This window comes from Phocoena sinus, chromosome 15 (assembly GCF_008692025.1).
Source record: "Phocoena sinus isolate mPhoSin1 chromosome 15, mPhoSin1.pri, whole genome shotgun sequence".
NCBI classification, from domain to species: domain Eukaryota; kingdom Metazoa; phylum Chordata; class Mammalia; order Artiodactyla; family Phocoenidae; genus Phocoena; species Phocoena sinus.
Window position 1 is genome coordinate 51057156 of NC_045777.1, and position 24184 is coordinate 51081339.

At 48.3% G+C, this 24184-nt stretch overlaps 3 protein-coding genes across 8 annotated transcripts in view; 1 reads left to right on the forward strand and 2 right to left on the reverse strand.

Moving 5' to 3' along the window:
- Positions 1–15803, reverse strand: part of HAGH (hydroxyacylglutathione hydrolase) — a 29882-nt gene extending 14079 nt beyond the window's left edge. For 2 of the 5 annotated variants that reach the window (XR_004345693.1, XM_032604413.1), the window contains exons 1-7: positions 15671–15802; positions 12845–13020; positions 12268–12332; positions 10098–10215; positions 9069–9177; positions 5550–5653; positions 5136–5237 (exon numbers count right to left, since the gene is read on the reverse strand). Coding sequence is in view for 4 of the 5 variants with exons in the window: in XM_032604413.1 (XP_032460304.1) it covers positions 5136–5237; positions 5550–5653; positions 9069–9177; positions 10098–10215; positions 12268–12332; positions 12845–13020; positions 15671–15746 (750 nt within the window). In the remaining variant the exon portion in view is untranslated. Of the gene's footprint in view, positions 1–5135; positions 5238–5549; positions 5654–9068; positions 9178–10097; positions 10216–12267; positions 12333–12844; positions 13021–15263; positions 15406–15670 lie in introns of all 5 variants that reach the window. The other 3 variants (XM_032604415.1, XM_032604414.1, XM_032604416.1) reach the window with 3 other exon arrangements.
- Positions 15804–15916: 113 nt separating this feature from the next.
- On the forward strand, positions 15917–17544 carry FAHD1 (fumarylacetoacetate hydrolase domain containing 1). Its single transcript, XM_032604417.1, has one exon. The coding sequence runs from the start codon at positions 16209–16211 to the stop codon at positions 16872–16874; it is 666 nt and encodes a 221-aa protein (XP_032460308.1). The 5' UTR covers positions 15917–16208; the 3' UTR covers positions 16875–17544.
- The window catches only part of MEIOB (meiosis specific with OB-fold), a 37860-nt gene continuing 30780 nt past the window's right edge, over positions 17105–24184 (reverse strand). For both annotated transcript variants that reach the window (XR_004345691.1, XM_032604409.1), the window contains exon 14: positions 17105–17200. Coding sequence is in view for 1 of the 2 variants with exons in the window: in XM_032604409.1 (XP_032460300.1) it covers positions 17168–17200 (33 nt within the window). In the remaining variant the exon portion in view is untranslated. The remainder of the gene's footprint in view (positions 17201–24184) is intronic.

A 24184-nucleotide genomic window follows, 5' to 3' on the forward strand; every position in this document is an offset into this window, starting at 1 on the left:
GGCAACATCAGAAATGAAAGAGGGGCAATTACTACAGATCCAACAAATATTGGCGGTGGGCGGCAGGGGGGTTGGCAGTTTAAGTCATATTGATCTAACAGTAAAAGCTAAAATTATAAAGGTTCCAAAAGAAAGCATAGGAGGTTTCTTTGACCTTGGCAAAAGCAAAGATTTCTTAGATGGGAGATAAAAAGTATGAACCACAAAAGAAAATTAATATGCTGGACTTCATCAGAATTTAAAATGTTTGCTCTTCAAAAGACACTGTTGAGAAAACAAAAGGCAAGTCACAGAATGGGAGAAACTATTCACAATACACATATCTGAAAAAGGACTTGTACCTATATACTTAAAAAAAAAACATAATTCAATAATAAGAAGACAATCCAGTTTTTTAAATAGGCAAAAAATCTGAACAAACACTTCACAAAATGGCCAACAGGCACATGGAAAGATGTTCAACATTATTAGGCACTAGGGAAATGCAAATTAAAACCATAATGAAATACTACTACACACCCATTAAAATGACTAAAATTAAAAAGACAGACAATACCAAGTGTTGTTGAGGATGTGGAACACCTGGAACTCTCATACTTTGCTGGTGGGAATGTAAAACAATACAGTCGCTCTTTAGAAAACAGCCTGGCAGTTTCTTTACAAGTTTCAACTTGGGACTTCCCTGGTGGTCCAGTGGTAAAGAATCTGTCCTGCAACGCAGGGGACGTGGGTTTGATCCCTGGTCAGGGAACTAAGGCCCCACATGCCATGGGGCAACTAAGCCCGGGCGCCACAACTACTGAGCCCGTGCGCCTCAACTAGAGAGCCCCACATGCCGTGAACTACAGAGCCCATGTGCTCTGAAGCCCATGCGCCACAACTACAGAGAGAAAACCCCCATGCCACTAGAGAGAAGCCCGTGCACGGCAATGAAAGATCCCACGTGCCGCAACTAAAGACCCAATGCAGCCAAAAATTAAAAATAAAATAAATTTTAAAAAAGACTGAACAAGTTTCGACTTAATACATACACCTAATACAACCCAGCCATTCCACTCCTAGATATTTACTCAAGAGTAATTAAAACATATGTCACACAAAGACTTGTACACAAACGTTCATAGCAGCTTTATTCACAATGGCCAATAACTAGAAACACAAATGTCTATTGACAGGTGAATGGATAAACAAAATGTGGTATAACCAAACAAAGGAATACTACCTGGCAGTGAAAAGGAATGAACTGATACATGCAGCAACATGAATGAATCTCAAAATCATTCTGCTGAGTAAAAAAAGATGAAAGAGTACATACTGTATAGTTCCACTTATATGAAGTTCTAGAAAATGTGAACTAAGTTCTAATGGCATACTGGAGCAGGGCAGAGAAAATGAGGCATGAGGAAGTTCTGGGGGGTGATGGAAATGTTATGTATCTTAAATATAGTGGGAGTTAATTGGTATATACGTCTGTCAAAATTCACTCAATTGTTCACTTCAAATGGATGCAATTTATTACATGTGAACTAAACCTCAACAAGCTTGATAAAAGGGAAACTATGAAAACTATGCCAGTAAATTTGAAAACCTTGATGAAATGGACAAATTCCTTGAAGATACTAGTTGCTAACAAAACTGACTCAAGAAAATATAAAAATCTAACAGCCCCACACAAATTAAAGACATTAATTCATGTCTTTATGTCTTTATGAATTATGTCTCATAATTCATAACAAAAAAATCTTTCCACAAAAAAGAATTCAATGTCCAGAAGGCTATGTCAGTGAATTCTAACAAACACTAAAGGAAGAAATAATAACAATCACAGAAAAACTCTTTCAGAAAATAGGAGGAAGCACTTCCAACTCACTTTATGAGGCCAGCATTACCCTAATATTAGACAAAGACATTACAAGAAAATAAAACTACAGACCAATATCCCTTATGAACACAGACACAAAAACAGACACCATGACTAAGGTTTATCCAGAAAGCAAGGTTGGTTTAACATCTGAAACCAAGTGATATACTTCACCAGATTAAAAGAGTAAGGGAGAAAAAAAATGTATGATAACAGATGAAGAAAAATCATTTGACAAAATTCAACACCCACTCATGACAAAAACTCTCAGAAAACCAGGAATATATGTGAACTTCAACAACTTGATAAAGAAGACTTACAAAAAACTCACAGCTAATATCATACTTAATGGTGAAAGACTGAATGCTTTCTCCCTAAGACTGGGAACAAGCCAAAGGTGTCCACTCTCACCATGTCTACTTAACACTGTCCTGACGATCTTAGCCAGTGCAACAAGGCAAGAAAAATAATTAAAAGGCATATAGACTGGAAAGGAAGAAATAAAACTATCTTTTTTTTTTTTTTTTTTTTTTTTGCGGTATGCGGGCCTCTCACTGTTGTGGCCTCTCCCGTCGCGGAGCACAGGCTCCAGACGCACAGGCTCAGCGGCCATGGCTCACGGGCCCAGCCACTCCGTGGCACATGGTATCTTCCTGGACTGGGGCACGAACCCGTGTCCCCTGCATCGGCAGGCGGACTCTCAACCACTGCGCCACCAGGGAAGCCCGAAATAAAACTATCTTAATGTTGATGGCATGATTGTGTGCTAAGGAATCTATGAAAAAGATGCTAGACTAAAATGAGTTAAGCAAGGTCACAAGGAAACAAGGTCAAAATACAAAAATCAATTGTATTTCTGAAGACTATCAATAATCATTTACAATAAAATCTAAAACCATGAAGTCTTTAGGGATACATTTAACAATATGTGCAAGATCTTTACCACTGAAAATTACAAAACACTGCTGAGAAAAACTAAAGACCTTAATAAATGTAAGGCTATATCATATTTATGGAAAGACGCCATATTGTTAGGATCTCAAGTCTCTCCAAATCTTTTGTTACAACACAATCAAAAGCCAAGCTGACTTTTTGTAGAAATTAACAAGATGATCCTAAAATTTATATGAAAATGTAAAGGACTTAGACGAGCCAAAATGAATTTCAAAAAGGAATAAAGTTAGAGGATTTATACTACCTGATTCTTAGATTTACCATAAGCTACAGTGATCAGGACAGTACTACTGACGCAAGAATAAGTCATGTAGATCAATGGAACAGAATAGAGTCCAGAAGTAGATTCATGCCCACATGGTCCATTTTATTCAGTAAAGATGCCAATGAAGAAAGGCAAGTCTTTTCATCTAATGGTGCTGAGCAACTAGATGTCAATATGCAAAAAAGTGAACTTCCACCCTTACCTTACACCACAAACATTAACTTGACGTGGACCACTGACCTAAACATAAATTTATATAAACATAAAAGCTAAGACTATACAACTGCTAGGAGAAAACAGAGGACAAAGTCTTTGTGATGTAGGGTTATGCAAAGATTTCTTAGGACACAAAAACCATAAAAGAAAAAATTAATAAACTAAACTTTACCAAAAGTATAAACTTTTATTCTTTGAAAGACACTGTTAAGAAAATGGCAAGGCAAGCCACAAACTGGGATAAAATATTTGAGATATATATCTGACAAAGACTTGTTTCCAGAATGTATAAGGAATTCTTACAACTTTAGCCAGCAGAGAAATGGAAACTTAAAAACTACAAGCTACCACGACACACCTATTAGAATGGCTAAAATTTAAAAGATCAGTAATACCAAGTGTTGATGAGCATGTGGATCTCCTGGAACTCATGCATTGCTAGTGAGGATTCCAAATAGTACAACTTATTGGAAAACAGGTTGGTAGTTTCTTAAAAGTTAAACATACACTTACCACACAACCCAGCAATTACACTCTTAGGTGTGTTCCCACAAGCAATGAAAACATGTGTCCACACAAAGACCTGCACACAAACGTTCACAGTAATTTTATTTAAAATAGCAAAAAACTGGGAACTACCCAAGAGTCCATCCAGATGAGTGGATAAACAAGCTGTAGTATGTCCATATGAGATACTACTCAGAAATTTTAAAATCTCGAAAACCTGCTGAGTAAAAAGAGCCAGATACAACAGAGTAATGTTGTGTGATTCTGTTTATATGAAAATCTAGAAAAGAGTAATTTATAGTGACAGAAAGCAGATCAGTAGTTGGGGACTGAATGGGGAGGGGCAAGGAACCTTCTACGATAGTGGAAATGTTCTCTATCTTGATTGTGGTGGGGCTGACACAGGAGCATATACTGTCAAAATTCAAACTGTATAATGCTCACTTAAAACAGGTATGTTTTATCGTATGTAAATTATCCTTAAGCAGATAACCATGAAAAGAATAAGCTCAATATGTTTGGACTGCTATGGAAAGAGCACTAAGACCCATTATTAAGTGACAAGGATGCCACAAAATAACACACAGGATGAGTTTTTTATATTAAGTATTCTTATGTGCACACTGTAAAAAAAAAAGGAATAACATTTATCAACCTATTACGGTAGTGTCTGAATTTTTATAAGTATTATTTTGCAAGCCCACCTCGCAAAATTGATAAAAGATGCTTGATAAAAACAGGTGACTTATGAAAAAAAAAAACCTATGAGACCATTCCTCACTGAACTCAGCAGAAGGGAGCCCAGCACCTGAGGACTCCTAGGTGTGTGTGTTTCTTACTAACACCATTTCTCAGTGACTGAACACAGACACCTGAGTCCAGGAGAACGTCCTCAGCCCAGATGCCTGCAGCAGCATTTCCAAACCCCCCCACAGAAGATGCCTCCAGAACAACACGCCAACCCCTGGGCCGAGCCACGGGGCATGTTGGGGGCCATGTCTGAAATAAATGCCTTTCAGACAAGCAGCCTCTAGGGTGAATCCACTGCCCACAGACAGCAGGGAGGGGCTGGGACCTGCTGCTTCAGCCTCACCTGGGCACTTGTTGAAAATGCAGAATCCCAAGCCCAGCCCTGACCCACGAGTCAGAAAGGATCTTAAGCAGACAACCAGGGCTTCTTGCTCCAAGCTGGGCTGTCTAAACCCCGCCTCGCCCACTGCCCAGAGGAGCACTTTCTGCCCACTCTGAAGCGGGCACCATGAACTCCGTGCTCCTGGGAAAGTGGCATCACGGTGCCTGACCCCAGGACGCGCCCAAGTGCATCACGCTCACCTTGGCCCAGGCCAGTTTCTCCTGGATGGCGGCATTGCTGGGCTCCACATGGCAAGCAAACTTGAGGTTGTTGATGGTGTATTCGTGGCCACAGTACACTCTCTGGGGAAAAAGCCAAGCCCGCCAGCTCTGAGAAGACTCATTAACCCACCCTCAGCCCCTCAGAGACGGGTGTGAGGGAACTGGCTGGTCCTGGGGGCAGCACCCACGAGACGTCCCTCAGGACAAGGACACGTCTTGCGTGTATGTTAAATGACAATGAAAAGTATGCTTAAAGAAAAAAACACACTTCCAGAAGCAATGCCTCTACCCTCCTGCTCCTCCCAAGATGCAGGGGAGACCCCAATGGGGAGAGCCAGCAGGGTCCTCCCACCACCGGGTGAGCGAGCGGGTGGCAGGTGGGGCAACGCCTACCGTGTCTGGAGGGAGCCGGCCCAGGACCTCGAGCAGGGCTTTGTACATCTCATCCGCTGTCCCCTCGTAGAACTTCCCGCAGCCAGCCACAAACAATGTGTCGCCTGCAAGACAGGACAGTGTGGAGCTGGAGGGACTGTCTGCAGTGCATGCCCCCTCGAGGGCCGGGGCTTTGCCCTGACCCCTGTGCTGACTGGGCCACAGCCCCAGACCTGACCTCCACCCCGAAAGGGCCCAGGGATGACCCACGAGTACTGGTTTCCACCCTTCCCAAACCTTTTCCCTCAAGTTGCACTAACTGGCACCGCCAGGCCCCAAACAGCTGTTCAGACCCAAACCTTAGAGTCACCCTGGCTGCTCCCTTCACCGCCCAGTCCTATCAGTCATAGCTCTGAGAATCCCCAAAACCCAGCCCTTTCCCCCACCCATCCAGCAGCCCCCTCCCAGGCCAGACCTTCCTGTGACTTCCCTTACTCCCGACAGCCAGCACCATTCTGTAAGACCCCCATGATCTTGCCTGGACCCTCCAGGAGCCCCTCACGCGGGACCACAGCCCCCATGGGCCCTTGAGACACGGACCTGCCACCTCCCAGACTTGCCCCCTTCCTGCCGCAGCCCTACCTCCACCTGACACCCACCAGGTCTCCACGTGCTGCTTCCCTCCCCCAAGGCTCTTCTTCCCTGAGAACGGGCTTCATGCCCAGCGGACACACATGGCACATTTGTTCTCCAGGCCCCTGGGTGGGGGAGGGCCTGTGACCCCACAATAGGGAGCAACAATCCCCCTCCACCAGCGTTTGCCAGGCCTCTTCCCAGGGAGCTCCAGGCCAGGCCAGGCAGGAGCCAATGCCCACCCAGTGGCCATGGTGCAGCACTGTCCCCTCAGAACAAGACCACAGATGAGAGAGTTGGGTAGCCCGTGAGCAAAGCCTCAACACGCAGGACTGGGGCTATGCCCTAAAGGACCCCTCAACCTCGTGGTCTGGGCACCAGTGAGAGGCCAAGGAGAGCCCAGAGGACAGGCCGTGAGCAGGCACAGTAGGCTGGGGGGATCTGGTCCTCCCTCCAGGGACCAGCAGTACCTGCTGTTTACACACCGGAATTTCATGGGCCTCCTGCCACAGGGGCTGGGGAGCCAGCCTGGGCCTCCTCCGTGGGGCCATGTCCTCAACCAGCAGGACACTGAGAGACCCAGGGGCCCCCACGTCTCTCCCTGGCAGTGGGACCACCATTCACCTGCACCCCCAGCCTCTCGCTGACTGCTCTCCACCTTCACCACCAGCTGCTAAGAGTGCCTGGAGGCATCCCTCCCCTACGCAGGCTGCCCCACCCCCAGGCTCTACAGAGCCAGCCTTGCCTCTCCTCCCTGCACACTGGGCCATGGTTCTAGCATCGACTTCAGCCTCCATTTCCCCACCGCCGCCACCTGAGCTGCTCCTGGCGCTCACTGCCATGAGTTCCCAAATCTGAGGTCCCAGATCCTGACCTCTCAAACAGACAACCCACTAGTGCCATCACAGCACCCTGCTCCAGGCCTGCCCCCCCAGACAGCCATCCCATCTTCCTCCCCTGCTCTGTGGGTGCCCAGTCCTGCCCACCACGTCCCAGGGCCACATGCACACCCTTCTCTGGGCTGTCACCTCCTCTGCTTGCATCCTTTTCCCTTTGTTCAGCTCACCCCAGAGGAGAAGGGAGTGGGGCCATGGGTCACTCACATCCGAGCTCGAGGCCTGGAGCTGCCAGTCACCTCACCTCTGGACGCTGCAGGTTCCTCAGCCATGCACACAGAGGCCAGCCGGGGCCCTGCTGGACTGCCCTGCTCCCCTGGTCCTCACTGCTGATGCCCCAGGCAGCTCAGCTTCACCACTGAGGACCCTGTGTGACTCTCACCTATTTAGTATAAAAGCTACCAATTAGATAACGCACTCCCCTGCCGGCCACTGTCATGCAGACTAGAGAACAGCACGTGCAGGACATGGTCCAGGGCCTGCCTGGCGGTAACCAGCCCTCCACACCTTCCACAGCTGGCACTCGGCTTCTAACATGAGCACGGTCCAAGGGGGCCACCGCCACGGGCCCGCACAACCCTAGGCCCGGCGGGGGGGGGGGGGGGGGGGGCCGACGGACACCCAGGGGCCAGGCAGCATGACAGAGACAGGAGCGCAGTTGTGAGAGTTCACCGGACCCAGCGCTGGTTCCACACCCCTCACCTCACACCCACAACCACCCAGTGGGGGAGACCCCACACCCACCACTGACGCAGGGGAAACTGTGCTTAAGAGAGGGGGGTCACACCTTGCACAGGCAGCCAGCCCACTTGCCCCAAAGCGCTGTCTGCTGAGGCCCATCGGGAGGCCAGGGGCTCCCACAACATGCCCAGGGGCCCGTGGCCCACACTCAGCAGTCGGCTCAAAGCCCACACATTCTGCTACCGCAGCAAAGACCCTAAAAATGACTGTATTTTTAAAAATAAACATAATAGATTTGGAGATAATTTTGGATTTACAAACAAGCTGCAGGGACAGTCCAGAGGCCCTGTGACCCCTCATTCGGCCTGTGTCCCTTCATGCTAGCGTCCCCACCCCTGATCTCATGTGGCTTTCCCATCGACATCCTTTCCCCACTCCAGGAGCCCACACTGCTTCAGCTGTTGTATTTTTAAACAAACTTTCACTGCGGTTATAATATCATGATTGTTACATAACTGGGGAAGACTCAAGACTGAAAACTGCTTATACTCGCTAAACAAGCTAAGGGGGCAGAGGGGCCTGCTCTGTGCCCATCCACAGCCACTGGCTCACACTGCCCTGAACACCCACCGTCACACGGCTGCTCTGCTTCACAGGTTCCCCAACCACCATCTAGATTCTTCCATTTCCTCTCAAAAGGAGAAACACCTCCAAATGCTGGAAAGGCCTGCTCGCCCCAATCGAGAGCCACTCACACAGCCCAATGCTGGTGGGGCTTCACCTCCACCTTCCAAGCTCTTTGGGCCACCGTGTGCGACACCCTGACCTGGGGCTGGCTTTTGCCAGACCCACTCAGCTCACGGCCCGTGGAGGGATGGGGCAACGCCCAGCACCAATCAGGCCCCACACAAGGCGGGTCTGACTTGCTCCACTTGGGGTCTCCCTTGGCCCCTCACTTGCCTACCTGTCTGCTGCTGGATGTAGTGGGGGCTGGGACTGCACCCCCACCAGGCAGAGTCTCTCAAGGAAAGGCCTGTCCCCATGCACCTGACAACAATGACCAGGATCAGAGGGGCGCATTCAGGCCAGCCTCGCAAGGAGGTAGCACCCCCACCACGTTCCCACCACAGCTGCCTGTACCCTGGACGTGTTTGAAGCCAAGTCCCACGCTCTACCCTGAGGGCTGTGGTCCTCCTCACAGAGCCCAGCACAGTCTGCCTGGCAGGAGATGCTCTGCTGCTCTGCCCAAACGTGTGCAAAGCCATCTCTATGCCAAGAGGGTCTTTGCAAAGAACACCAGACCCCCCAGCTCAAACACCTGAATACTCACCTGTGAACACCACGGGGGGCTCGGGACTGTTGGGTTTGCTCACAAAGTAGCAGATGTGTCCGGAAGTGTGACATGGCGTCGACAGGCACTTGACGTTGAGAGACCCCACCTTAAACAGAGCACACACTGGCCTGTGCTCCCTGCGTGTGGGGAGCCTGTCCTAAGGCTCACAGATTCTCCCAGACCCCATGCCCGCCCCACAGCAGGAGCTGCCATTAAGGGCGAGTGGGCTTCCACAGCCACTGCTCCATTGAGCAAGTCATGGGTCTTGCTGGTGACCACAGGACCCAGTCCTTGAGTGTACCCCAGATGCAGGGACCCCCTGGAAGCCGGTGTTTGCTGGTATGCAAACGAAAGGGCTGATTTTGTTTTCTCCTCAAAACCAGGCCAAATCTGAACCAGGCGTCTTGCCAGAAAAGAGTTTTCCTTCTTAGCTGCTTGGCCTTTTGTTTTGTTTCCCTTCTCTGCCTCCATCCCCTACCCCACTCTTTACTTCAAAAACGTTCAAACCAAAGACTAAAATGACAATGAATCCGTGTGCCCTTTACCTGGGTCACTAAATGCTAACAGGTCCCACCTGTGCGGCACCTGCTTTGTTCACACACACATATCTTGACACACTGCCCCTAGACACTCCAGCTACATCTCCTGAGAAAAGGACATCCTCCCATATAACCTCACTATTATCAACACCCAAGAAATTTAACACTGATGTCAAATATGATCCCACGTAGAGTCCGTATTTCAATGTCCCCAGCTGTCTCAAAACCATGCATACAGCTTCTCCCCTCAGCCGGTCACCATCTGCACACTGATTTGCTTGCTATGCTCTCAACAAAAGGGACTTATCCAGGCCCAGGCAGCCCCAAGAGCCCATCCACCCATGCACAGGCCAGGCTGTCTCTACAGCTAAGCCCTTGACTGCCCCTCTGGGTTCCTGGGGTAAGTGAGGGGACAGCCAGCAGGAGGTGGCTCTAGGGCCTGGAGCCCAGCAGGGCCACAGTTGAGCCCCTTCCATTCACTCCTCACCTGCAGTGTGGACAGGTGTGTGACCTTGTGAGTCAGGGCTCCGATCCGGTCATCACCCCCATACACCTTCAACCCAGGTTCCAACTTGACCAGCTTCTCGTTCCCGCCAGCGTGGTCCCTGGAAGTCGAAAAGGGGAGCTGGGGCTACTGCCGATATGAACAGGGTTTGCCTGCTTTTAAACCCTGACCAAACGGAATTTTTATTTTTCCCAGTTATGTTTCTCAGAAGAGAAATGCATCTTCCAACCCAGGATCCTCGCTTCTTGTCTGTCATTTGGCTCCACTGAAAAAGAATGTCCTCAGACACCCCATTCCCAAGAGAGGCACTTCTGTGCCCCTGCCGTGTTGCTGCAGAAGCTTCTGGAGCAGATGAACCAAATCACAAGCACCTGGATAATCCCTACACCCGTGGTTCCCAGACTTTGGGCGCATCAGAGTCACCTGAGGATCTGTAAACAGCGCCAAGGCATGACTCCCACACACACATCCTGATGCAGTGGGCCTGGGGAAGCCCACAGCCCAGGAGTTTTAAAGGCCCTCAGGTGATTCTGATTCACAGACCAGATGGGACCCACTGCCCCGAGCAGATTGCAAAGCTGTCTTCTAAAACAATGCCCAGCTGCCAGAGGGGGATCTGTCCACCCAGGGACAGGCCAGCTCGGAATGACCTCCCCACGTGACTCGAATGTGCAGCCAGCATTGAGGCACCTCCTGGAAAATCATCCAGGAGTTCCCCACGCTTCCCAGGTCAAGAGAAGAGCTCCACACCTCGGCCTTGTGGGGCAAGAAATACACTAGTGCAAGACCTGCCAGGGTCTCGGGGCAGGGCTGGGAGTGTCCTGAGCCCAGAAGATTAGCCTTTCCAGGATGAGGCGAGGGCTTTCCAATCACCAGGGAACACCTGCTCCTCACTACACATTCACCTACGGGCCCAGAAACAGCAGAGCTCACAGATAAGAGGGGGCAGCCCTCTGCTCCCTGCCCTGCAGGGGGGTGATACACACAAGCTGGCACCAAGCACTCAGCATACTCATCACTGACCCCCGAAAATGCCACATATAAGTGGAAGGGTGGCACAGGCCACACCCTGGAGCTCAGTTTGGGGCCTGGTTTAATTTATAAGGCATCACAATGTGGGAAAAGCCGTGGGAGAGAGACTCACACTGTGAAAAGTTGGGGAGGTGGAGCCCCCCAGTGCAGCCCCACAGAGGCCAGAGGAGTAAGGGCGCCTCGGCACCACACGGGACGGAGTTCCTGAGAGAAGGAGCGGCTGTGCTAAGTAGCCACTGCAGATCCTTGGGCCTAAATTAGTCAGGAAGTAACACCTGATACCCCAGAGGCTAAACAACCCCAAAGATTCTCAGTGACTTAGTTACATCAACAAGTTTCCAACACTTAGCAGACTTTGGCCAACCACATCCACGTGACACTCCCACACAGAAGATGAAAGGTGTCCTTTTACCCGAAGACACGCCCCAAGCTCCGTGAGATGCCACAGAACAGGTTCAAAGCTGTCCTAGCTGCCCTAGGGCAGTTATTTGGAAAAGAAAATTCAGAGCCAAATAAACATTTTTTTCCTAGCTTTGAAGAGCCTCAAAAGTTTCAAAAACCCACAAGGGCCTTGGGCAGGCAACTCTAGTCCTAAGACCCAAATATAAGAACTTTTTTCATCCTTTAGCCTTCAAATATCAAAAAAACCGCAACCTCTCCAAATGATTGCTTGATTTTCAAAAACACTTACGTCTAGACTAGTTCATTCCCCGACATCAAGGCCAATTTCCCACCACACAAGCACAAGAGCTTTCAAAGATGTTGCCAAAGGTCCACCCATGGCCACAGGATATACAGCATAAGCCTCTCCCCTTGGAGCCCCCAAGTCACCAGACCCCATCACCAGGCCTGAGGGACACAGGGCAGCAGCACAGAGGCTAGTGCCCAGAAGCCCCGTCAGAACCCCACTGGGGCTGACCTTTAGCTCACAGCTGTGGAGGAGAGAAGGGCTTCCAGGGCTCTGAGCCCCTAGGCTCCCACCTGTGGGGGGACCCCTGGGAGCCTGCGAGCGCCCCACCCCCCTCCACCTGGTGGATGCTCCCCCTTGGAGTGTGCGCGGCACAGCTGTAAGGCCCAAGCAACTCTGCTGGCACAGAAGATCGGCCTCTGGAGCACTTACCAGTGGTGGTGGGTGGTGAGCACTGTAGTCAGCTTCACACCGTGCTTCCTCACCATTTCCACAACCTGCAACCAAACATGAGGCAGGACACAGGCCACAGTCACACCCGGCACTGGCTCATCAGTCTGCAGGGTGATGCCCAGTGGAGCCTGCCAATTTGCCCCAGCTCCAGGAGAGCAGGGTGACAAGGAGGCTTTTTCTCCCTTGATCCATTCGGCAGTTCAGTCCCACCCACAACCTCTCAAAGCCCCTCCAGCAGAGACTGCCACTCTTAGAGGCAGCACTAAGGGGCAGAAAGCCCTGAGGCGGAGGAGAAAGTGCTGAGAAGGGCTCCTCCTTCTCTTGCCCAGGGACTCTACAGACAGGAGCCCTTTTCTCTCCACTCCAAAGCCTTTGGTTGCTTCCACCCCTCTCACTGGCCCTTTGCCCCTGTAACAGAGTGGCTGGACACTAGTTTAACTGTTTTTCAAAAACCAAATGGATTAATTTCTGTTCAGCTTTGGCCAAGTTGCAAGGGCACTGTGGTTATCAAACTCATCAGGAGATGAAGAACTGGTGCTGGGGCCTCGCGTCCCACCTTCTGGGGCTGCACCGGGTCCACAATGGCAGCCTCCTTGGTGTCATCATCGATGATCAGGTACATGTAATTGTCGGTCAGAGCAGGCAGTAACTCAACCTTCATCGTACCCTGCTCCGCGGTCAAGCTCTTCCTTAAATCCGTGTGATGGAGAAAGATTCCCAGCAGGGCTGGACCTGAAGACAAAATGTGGTTCCAGTCAGCGTCCACATGAGGCCACGCTGGGCCGAGACTTCAAAGCAAGCCCTTGGCCCAGCAGTCCAGGTGTCTGGGGAAGTGATATCCCAGGGATGCAACGTGGTGAGCCTCGAAATACGAGGTTTTCTAAGTTCTTTGATAAAGAAGAGGATAGCCTCATTTAACCACATCCGTAAGGAAAACAGAGAACACGATTCATGTTCATAATTGTGGAAATCAGCTCTTTCAGACTTAGGATCCCTATTTTCTTTTTCAAAGGTTCTAAAAGGACACAAATGCCAGCCTGTCCCTATGATTCAAACCTTTGTCAGATGTGACCACTGCCAGTTCTGGGGTTGTTCACACCTGATTCAGAGAAAGACCATGAAGAATGAAAGCGCCAGGCCAGGCTCTTTTCCCTCGGCATATGGCTACCTCTGCAAGCTAACAGAGCCTGAGTCCTGTGCAGTTACTCACAGCCCTTCTCAGGTCTCGAGCCAGAAAAGAAAACAATATCCACTTTCAAATGGCAAGAACTCGAAATTTGGATAATGCACAAAAACCACCCGGGGCCTGAGAAATGGGACAGCTGGTCACAACTGTTCTAGATTCGAGTGTGCATGATACAGAATCACCATCCAACTGAGCCAAAGAAGGCTGCCAGGGTGGGCTGGGAGTGACCAAGGGGCAAAAGCATCCTCCGCCCAGGAGACAGGTGCCAAAATGTTTTCAACAATGAAACTCCTATTCAATCTAAAAATTCCCAAAGGCCCCCAACAATACTTTAAATCTTAGTGTGAAAGGGATTAAAACTGCAAAAGGTGACAGAAGACAGCCATGAAATTCTGGAGTAGGTAGGTGCTGGGATGGGACCTGTCCAAAAAAAGGGATCCAGAGAGCAGGCAGCATCAACCAACAGACTGATAGACCACGTCCACGGGGGCCGTCTGATGCAGAATTCAAGCTCATCTGCCATGGCCAGGGAACTGCCTGAATTGCAGCATTAAGGATCACACAGAGGTAGCTAAGTCCTCCTTTTGACAACCAGCTGGGCTTTTTCCAGGCCCTTCTTCTCATGCTCAGCAAAACAAACATTTTCACATGATCAGGTTTCTGTGCTATGCCACCTCCTCTCAGCCCCGATATGTGCCATACGAGCTCCAGGAGGACTACAGAGCAGAGTCAAGGCCAAGCCTTGAGACACATTTTGTTGGGCTTCTCTTGAACTGGATCCCTCCTTCTGCATGGCATCGAAGGGCTGGCGCCCCCTCTGAAGGGGGCAGCCATGCTCTTGCTGATTCCCTACAGTCCCACTTCCACCACCCGCCTGACTCCTGACACAGAAACTCTTAGCTCTGATGCTCTGACGAGTTCCCTAAATGGAAAAAACCCAGCTCTTTCCTTAATAGTGGTGACACACTGCTCACTCCAGAACCCCGACTGCTCTCAGTAAGATCTGGAAGTGGCCAAGGATGGCTTCCTTCTGCTTCATCTCCCTACCTAGGGCTCTGCGGTTATTTAGCTAACTGCTAGCCAGCTCCAAAGACTCAGCTTAACCCACTGCCCCTATTGCTACATCAGCCAGATATCAGGAAATAAAGGCGATTTCAAAATCAAAGTCAAAATATTCCAACAAAGCAAGAGGTAACACAGTGAAAATGGAATCTGACAGCTGGAAGAGCAGGCCCTTGGAGGTCAGGGCGCCCATCGCCTCTTTTTTTTTTTTTTTGGTACGTGGGCCTCTCACTGTTGTGGTCTCTCCCGCTGCGGAGCATAGGCTCCGGACGCGCAGGCTCAGCGGCCATGGCTCACAGGCCCAGCAGCTCCGCGGCATGTGGGATCTTCCCGGACCGGGGCAAGAACCTGCGTCCCCTGCATCGGCAGGCGGACTCTCAACCACTGCGCCACCAGGGAAGCCCCGCCTCCCATTTTTGAGGCGGGGATAGGAGACCCAAAGAGGGCAAGGGTCCCACGGCTCACAGAACCCAGTTCTGCCCCAGGCTTTTCTTGCCGGCCACAGCTCACATGAAAAGCTGTGATTCACTTCATGGAGAATATACACAGCATTCTGTGCGGCTTCAGGCACAGTTCCATCATCCCTGGGCGTTAGAAATAATGGGGTTTGTATGGGGCGCCGCAGTCAAGGAGGATGGGGGCGCTCGCTGGCTGCCAGGCAGACCCTAGGGAAGCAGGGGTCCTAAGACAGGGCTCCCGAGCGTCCCTGGAACACCCATTTCCTTACCTAGCACAAATCCTTCAGCAACCCCCAGCTGACAAGTTACCCCACTCTGTCTTCAGCCCTCTCAAAGTCTGACTCAACTGCTGTGTGGCCTTTTCTCGACCCCAATCGGCTTGCCTGCCGACGTCAGTTAGGGGTTAAAATCCTGTGTCAATAAAAAACAGCGTCAGCCGCGGCGGCCCCAGCGGCTCCCCGCCGCCCCCCCGGTGCGGGGCCCGCGCTGGAACGCCTCACGGATTGCGGCCGGCCTAACCGCCTTTAGCCCGGCTACGACGCCGGCCAGGACCCGCCGGCCGGGCGGCTCGCCTCGCCTCGCCCCCACGAGCCGGTCACCGTGGCCCCAGCCCCTGTCAGGCCAGCGCCTTGGCACCCCGGCCAGTCCGGCCCCGCGGCGGCCCCAGCCCACCTACCCAGGCCGCAACGGGCGCAGGACGCTCTCAGCGCAGCTAGGGTCCGGCAGCCGAGCAGCCAGCGGCCCAGCACCATGACCGAGTCGGAGGGCGGGCTGCGGCGCGAGGGGTGGGCGGGCTCTTCACGCCGGCGACGGCAAACCGCACCCAACCAGCGCCCGCCGCCCCACCCCAGACCAATCAGCGCTCGCGTCCAAACCCGTGCCCTCAGTTCGCCCCGCCCTTCGGCCAATCAGCGCTCGCGGCCACACCGGTGCCTCGTTAGCGTCCCGCTGCCGCGGATCTGAGGGCCCCCTGAGAGGCACCTGCGCAAGAACCTCAGCCTCTCTCCGGGGAGCGGGCTGCGTCCCGAGGCCGGCCAGCCCCGAGGCAGCCACTGGACAGCCGCTCCCAAGAGGACGAGCGCCGCGACTCCCGGGCACCCGGCGGAGTCCGCGGGACGGTGCTCCGAGGTAGTTGGTCCTCTTCGGGTAGCCTTCGGCGTCCGGTGGCTAGCCGGGCAGAGTCCACGTGACTCAGGGGGGCAACAGGCAGGAGCATGGCTGCCACCAGACCGCTGTCCCGCTTCTGGGAGTGGGGGAAGAACATCGTGTGCGTGGGCAGGAACTACGCAGACCACGTCAGGGAGATGCAGAGCGCCGCACTGAGCGAGCCGGTGCTCTTCCTGAAGCCGTCCACCGCCTACGCCCCCGAGGGCTCGCCGGTCCTCGTGCCCGCCTACACCTGCAACCTGCACCACGAGCTCGAGCTGGCCGTGGTGATGGGCAAGCGCTGCTGCGCCGTCCCAGAGGCCGCAGCCATGGGCTACGTGGCCGGCTATGCCCTGTGCCTGGACATGACCGCCAGGGACGTGCAGGACGAGTGCAAGAAAAAGGGGCTGCCCTGGACTCTGGCCAAGAGCTTCACGGCCTCCTGCCCGGTCAGCGCGTTTGTGCCCAAAGAGAAGATCCCTGACCCTCACAACCTGAAGCTCTGGCTCAAGGTCAACGGCGAACTCAGGCAGGAAGGTGAGACATCCTCCATGATTTTTTCCATCCCCTACATCATCAGCTACGTTTCAAAGATCATGACCTTGGAAGAAGGAGATGTTATCTTGACCGGGACGCCAAAGGGAGTGGGTCCCGTTAAAGAAAACGATGAGATCCAGGCTGGCATACACGGGGTCGTCAGTATGAGATTTAAGGTGGAAAAGCCAGAATATTGAGTGTACCCAAAGCACCCTAACTTCTTAACACGTTTCAGGGGGAAGGGGAACAAGATAAAAGCAAGAAAAGGTTATTTAATGTGATAATCCTTTAATGAGAAACCAATTTTTAAAAAATGGTTGGATTGCTATGCCTCCACTCAAGGAAGATGGACCGTCGGAGAAAAACCTGATCTAGAAGAGCTGGGCCAGAAATGGAAATGAGAAGCAGTGCCTCCTAGGAAACAACAAGCCAAATGTTCAGAAAACTTACTTTCCTTTCCTAAAACTGGACCAGATAAGACTTCAGTGGGTCATGCTGCGACCACGTGTTCAAGACTTAAAATCTGCAAAGGAAATGGAAAAGCACGTTTAATCAGTGTTTCCCAAAGTTCCTTGATGATGAAAATCATCTGGAGGTATTTGTAAAAGTAAAAATTTCCAAATTGCTGGGCCATCCAAGGCCTAATATATTAATTAATGGAATCAATCTCTGGCACTCCAAGTGATTCTTATCATGCAAATGTGGAAAAACACTACTCCACATAGTTAATTAAAAGTTTTATTTAATAAGTGAGCAATTAATGAAAACCTCACTTGTTTACTTAGGGTATGTATTCTGGCCCATAGATTCTGAGTTCGGGAGATAATTTTGAAACTATTGTTTCCCAAATAAATATGCTGTCTTTTGTGTGGCCTAAAAGTGTACATTTTTCCCCCCAATAGTGGTTAGGAGGGACACATCTCGTTAAGGGGCTTCAGACCTTGGTCTTTGGCCTCCAGAATACTGTGCTTTATTAACAGAGTTAATCAGCACCTGTACCTCGCACCCAGCGATAAGGAAGCTTCAGGGAAGTCAAACTGCCTGGGAGTGCTGCTTTTGCTCTCACCTGCTCCCTTCTCTGACAAAAAGCTAAGTGAGATGCACAACACAGCTATCAGAGTGCCTGGCAGAGTCCTTTAGGCTTAGGCAGGCAGGAGCTCCTGCTGTTAGCCTAAACAGAAGGCACCTGCTGGCTCCTAACATTTATTGAGCACTTAGTACTACTAGGCACTGTGCCAAGAGTTTTCTGTGTATTATTTAATCCTCAACAAAGCTGGAGGGTGGTATTATTACTACCATCCCTGTTACACAGACGGAGACAGATTTAGAGGCTAGCCAGCCTGGCTGTATGATCACTCAGCTAAGTGGCAGAGCCAAGATGTAACCCAGCCATCCTGAGACCAAATCCTGAAGTCTTTTTTTTCCATATTTTTTTTTATTGAAGTATAGTTGATTTACAATGTTGTGCCAATCTCTGCTGCACAGCAAAGTGACTCAGTTTTACACATATAGAAATTTTTTTTTAAATATTCTTTTCCACTATGGTTTATCCCAGGAGATTGGATATAGCTCCCTGTGCTATACAGTAGGACCTTGTTTATCCATTCTAAATGTACAAAACCTGAAGTCTTGACCACAACGCGGGCTGCGTCTTTAAAGTAGATATATTAGAAAGTTCAAATGTTTAGGTCTTATGCAACCTAAACTTTATGCAATTTATAATTTATTATGAGGAAATGTCATAGTTGGATTTGTGTATAAAATGTCATACTATCTTTTATCTTTTTTTTGTTTTGTTTTTTTGGCCACATCCGGGCCACAGCAGTGAAAGCCCAGAATCCTAACCACTAGGCCACTGGGGAACTCCCTTTTTTTTTTTTCTTTTTTTTTGCGGTACGCCGGCCCCTCACTCTTGTGGCCTCTCCCGCTGCGGAGCACAGGCTCAGCGGCCATGGCTCACGGGCCCAGCAGCTCCACGGCATGTGGGATCTCCCCGGACTGGGCCACGCACCCGTGTCCCCTGCATCGGCAGGCGAACTCTCAACCACTGCACCACCAGGGAAGCCCCAGGAACTCCCTTCTTTTATCTTTTAATAACACTTCTTTTTTCAAATGCTTAAGCAATAGATGTTTATTATAGGAGACTCAGAAAATATGTATGAGCTAAAAACCAAAACACCCCAAATTTCATATGCACAGAGACAGTCCAAATTAAGCATTTGGTGTACATTCTTCCAAATCTGCAGATGTAATTGTGATCTTTTAAATAGAATTTGTTCATATCATACAATTTTCTAACCTTTTTTCACTATATATCGTGAGTATCTTTTCATGTCAGCACATTTCAGTGATTGCATATGATGAAGTCAGTCCTCCATTTTTGGTCATTGAAATATTTTCTAATTATTTGCTAGCAGTTATTTCCTTTGGCTAGGTTCCCATAGTGGAAGAGCTGAATCAAGGGTATGCTTATATTGAGAGTTTATTAGTAAAACTATCAGATATGAGGTCCAGCTGAACCAAGTCTACCAAGCTGACAGATGTGAAAGCAAGCTAAAGGTACACAGCAGGAGCAGTGTTCACATATGGCCCCCTTGGGTGGACAAGCCAGCATCCAGATAATGTACGGTGCCCCTGAGGTCAATGTTCACCCAGTGGTGGCACAAGCTTTGTCACAGACAGCTGCTATCAGCATTGCAGGTATAGCACACAAACTCCTTGACTGCAGGAATCAAAAAGAGAGATACCAATTCTCATAATTCCTGATGTTGCTAAAATCGCAATAATCCTAATACCCAGAAAGTACATTTTCACCAACTTTTATTTTTGAATAAATTTAAACCTACTATAAAATTGAAAGACTAATGCAACAAACTCCATATACCCTGCACGAAATTCAACAATTGTTGACATTTGCTATGTTCATTCTCTCTCTTCCCACCCCACACCCTGTGTGTATACACACACACAAACACACACGTTTTGGAAAACTGAAAACTGGAAGTGAGTTGCAGAAACACTCTACCCTTTCAGCATGCATCTCCTAAAAATAAGGACATTCTCCTATATAGTCACAATACGCTTATCACAACTTTTTAAAAATCCATGATATTATTAGTTCATATAGAGTATATGGCTTGACATCTGTTCTTCTGGCCTTTTTTTTTTTTAATTGTTCATTAGGCATATACTGTGAATATCTTTCCAGGTCGGTGCATATTTTCATAACCACTTTTAATGACTGTGTCTTAGATCATGTACCCCAGAAGCAGAGCCTTAAGTGGGGATATTTGTTCAGGTGATTTTTAGGAGTGCTCTCAGGAGAAAGGAAGTGAAGAGGAAGTAGAAAGGGCAGGGAACAAACTAAGAAAGAACAGGGTCTCAGAACTGGAGATGAGTTTCAGTCCACTGACCATCCCAAGGGGATGTCATTGCCAGAATCTGCTCCCCCACCTCTACTGTAACTTCCCCAGGTAATTCTCCAACCTTCATAGAAGCTGAGGGCTAGGTGCCTACCAGAGATCTGGGTGGAGCCCAACACTCCCCTAGAACAGCAGTGCCCAACGTTTCTAGCACCAGGGACCGGTTTCATGGAAGACAAGTTTTCCACAGATGGGGGGGAAGGGGAAGAACGGTTTCCAGATGATTTAAGTGCATTACATTTATTGTACACTTTATTACTATTACATTGTAATATATAATGAAATAATTATACAACTCACCATATTGCTAACAGGAGGTGGAGCTCAGGTGGTAATGCAAGCCATGGGAAGCAGCTGTAAATACAGATGAAGCTTTGCTCCCTAGCAGGCCACTCACCTCCTGCTGTGCGGCCCGGACCAGGGGTTGGGAACCCCTGCCCTAGAGGTTGCATAGGTTTCAAATGCTTTGCTACTAGAAACAATGATACAAGGAACATCCTCCATACACATTATTTGGCACTTGTTTATTTCCTTAGGGAAAGTCTTAGAGGTGAAATTTATTAAATAGTTTGCTGGTTACATTTTGATACTTTTAGACAAATTGCCCCGGGGAAAGGATATACTAATTTGTACTTGACAAGAGTGTTAAAGAATACCTTTTTGCTCACACCTTAGCCAACACTGGGTATTGTGGCTATGGTCTTTTTAATTTGCGTTTCTCTGATTAATAGTGAAGCTTATATCTTTTCATGTGTTTATACAGTTCTTTTTTTTAATAAACTTATTTTATTTATTTTTGGTTGTGTTGGGTCTTCGTTGCAGCGCATGGGCTTTCTCTAGTTGCGATGGGCAGGGACTACTCTTTCTTGAGGTGTACAGGCTTCTCATTGCGGTGGCTTCTCTTGTTGCAGAGTACAGGCTCTAGGCACCCGGGCTTCAGTAGTTGTGGCTCTAGGGCTCTAGAGCTCAGGCTCAGTAGTTATGGTGCATGGGTTTAGTTGCTCCGTGGCATGTGGGATCTTCCCAGATCAGGGATCGAACCCGTGTCCCCTGTATTGGCAGGTAGATTCTTAACCACTGCACCACCAGGGAAGTCCCCACAGTTATCTTTTTAACAAGACTATTGGGCACATCTTTGGTGTAAATGTTGGTTGGTGTAGGATCTGATTTCAAGGAAGTTTTATATTTCCTTTCAATACAATTCATATGCTAAAACCTTCATATATTCTAAAGGGAAAGAGTAAAGTAATTGTAAATCTAATAAGATACTAGAAAAAAATTCAAATTATAAAAGCAAAATAGACATAATACAACAAATATATTGTCAAATATGAGTGCCAATGATATTGCTATACCTCAACATTTACAATAACTGGTACTTATTGATCATATACTAAGTACATGAGTCTAAGCACTTTACATATACTAACTTATTTAGTCTTAACAGTTGCCCACAGGAGTTGGTATATTATTATCCCCATTTACCAAAGGGGAAACCACAAATATGAAGAAGCTTAGAGCTGGAGTCCATCCTGGGAGTAGCAGACGGGGTTGAGCCTGCAGCCACAGAGCCTGCCCACTCAGCCACCTCCACATCTACCTCCTCTAACTTGGCCTTCATGTCCCATCTGTAAAGTGGGCAAAATAACAGTAATTGCATAAATCAGATAATATAAATAAAGTGCTTATTACAAAATCCATCACATTAAAAAGTATTCAATAATGTAACATTGTTGCAGCAGTTTAATATCTAGAAACTTATCCCAAAGAAATAATTAAGAATGTGGGGCTTTCCTGGTGGCGCAGTGGTTGAGAGTCCGCCTGCCAATGCAGGGGACACAGGTTCGTGCCCTGGTCTGGGAAGATCCCACTTGCCGCGGAGCGGCTGGGCCCATGAGCCATGGCCGCTGAGCCTGTGCGTCCGGAGGCTGTGCTCTGCAACGGGAGAGGCCACAACAGTGAGAGGCCCGCGTACCGCAAAAAAAAAAAAATGTGGCCAAAGATTTAGCTATAGCCATCATTTGTAATAGCAAAAAATGTGAAACATTTTAAATGTCAAATGTTATTAGATTGATTACATTCACTATCATATACTCATATAATAAAATAATATGTAGCTATTGAAATTATGTAGAATATTTAATGGCATGAAAAGTTTATTATAAATTATTAAGTATAAAAGCAGGTTATAGTATAACCTGTATTTGTAAATCATATGTTTTTAATTTTTTGGTTTTATTTTATAAATTATATGCTCTAACATAGATGGAGAGATGATAAAAACTCAGGAAAAACATTTACAAAAATGTGGATGCTTGTACACAGATGTTCAAGTAGCTATGACTGGCTAATCACAATAGCCAAAAGGTGGAACAGCCCAATTGTCCACCAAGATATTAATAGATAAACAAAAGGTGGTACATTTATCCAATTCATACATACTACTCAGCCATAAAAAGGAATTAAATTCTGACATGTTATAACATGGATGAACCTTGAAAACATTATGCTCAGAAAAATAAGCTAGACACAAAAGGACAAATATTGTATGATCCCATGTATATCAGGTACCAAGAATAGGCAAACTCATAGAGACCAAGTAGATTAGAGGTTATCAGAAACTGGGGGAGGGGGAAATGGGGAGTTTTTGTCTTAATGAGTACAGAATTTCAATTTGTGATGATTAAAAATTTCTGGAAATGGATAGTGGTGATGTTTACACAAAATTGTGAATGTACTTAATGCCACTCAATTGTACACTTAAAAATGGTCAAAATGGTAAATTTTATGTGATGTATATTTTACCACAATAAAAAAACAAAACAAAAACACATTTATAAGAAAAGAATATATTTCCTACCAGCTTAAAAAAACTGGGATGGGAGATTATGGGTTTTCTTTTCTTTCCTTTTCCTTTTTTTTAAAATCATTTTCTCTAATTTTTCTACAATAAACACATAAAACTTTATGATAAAAAATATTTAAAAAGCAAAAACAGGGCCTTCCCTGGTGGCGCAGTGATTGAGAATCTGCCTGCTAATGCAGGGGACACGGGTTCGAGCCCTGGTCTGGGAGGATCCCACATGCCGCGGAGCAACTAGGCCCGTGAGCCACAACTACTGAGCCTGTGCATCTGGAGCCTGTGCTCCGCAACAGGAGAGGCCGTGATAGTGAGAGGCCCACGCACCGCGATGAAGAGTGGCCCCCGCTTGCCACAACTAGAGAAAGCCCTCGCACGGAAACGAAGACCCAACACAGCAAAAATTAATTAATTAATTAATAAACTCCTACCCGCAACATCCAAAAAAAAAAAGTCTAAAAAAAAAAAAAAAGCAAAAACAACTCCAGGGTTCCTCAAGATGAGTAATAGGTGGATAAATATATATTGTGTTTCTGCCACGTACAGAGTATTGAACCACAACAACAAAAACCCTCACCAGGGCTTCCCTGGTGGCGCAGTGGTTGAGAGTCCGCCTGCCGATGCAGGGGACACGGGTTCGTGCCCTGGTCTGGGAAGATCCCACATGCCGCGGAGCGGCTGGGCCCGTGAGCCATGGCCGCTGAGCCTGCGCGTCTGGAGCCTGTGCTCTGCAACGGGAGAGGCCACAGCAGTAAGAGGCCCGCGCACCGCAAAAAAAAAAAAAAAAAACCCTCACCAAAGCAGAATTAGGAAAGGAAAACTGTATTTAAATGAACCACTAATAGAAGATTAGGAAAAATTATATAGTCACCAAACTATTTATATAAAGCAATATAAAACATGTAGATCAGAAGTCACTAGGACCAGGAAAAGCAGCTTCTGGAGAGCAGCAGAGAAATAGAGATCCTGGACAGGGAGTTGTAGATTTTGTGTTGATGGGGCAGAATGCTTCTTTCTTTCATTGATACTTCAAGTACCTGCATTCTGGCTAATCTACAGCCAAATTTTAGATACTGACCCGTTTGTAATCTTCATTCTGTGAATGTGTAAGTTAAGTAAGCTCTGTGAAGCACCTCTGATTCAGTGTGGCATGACAGCTAGCCCTGTAGATTCCAATTTCATCAGACGAAATAAGCAACTGTGATGTCCCTCTAGTGACAGGCAT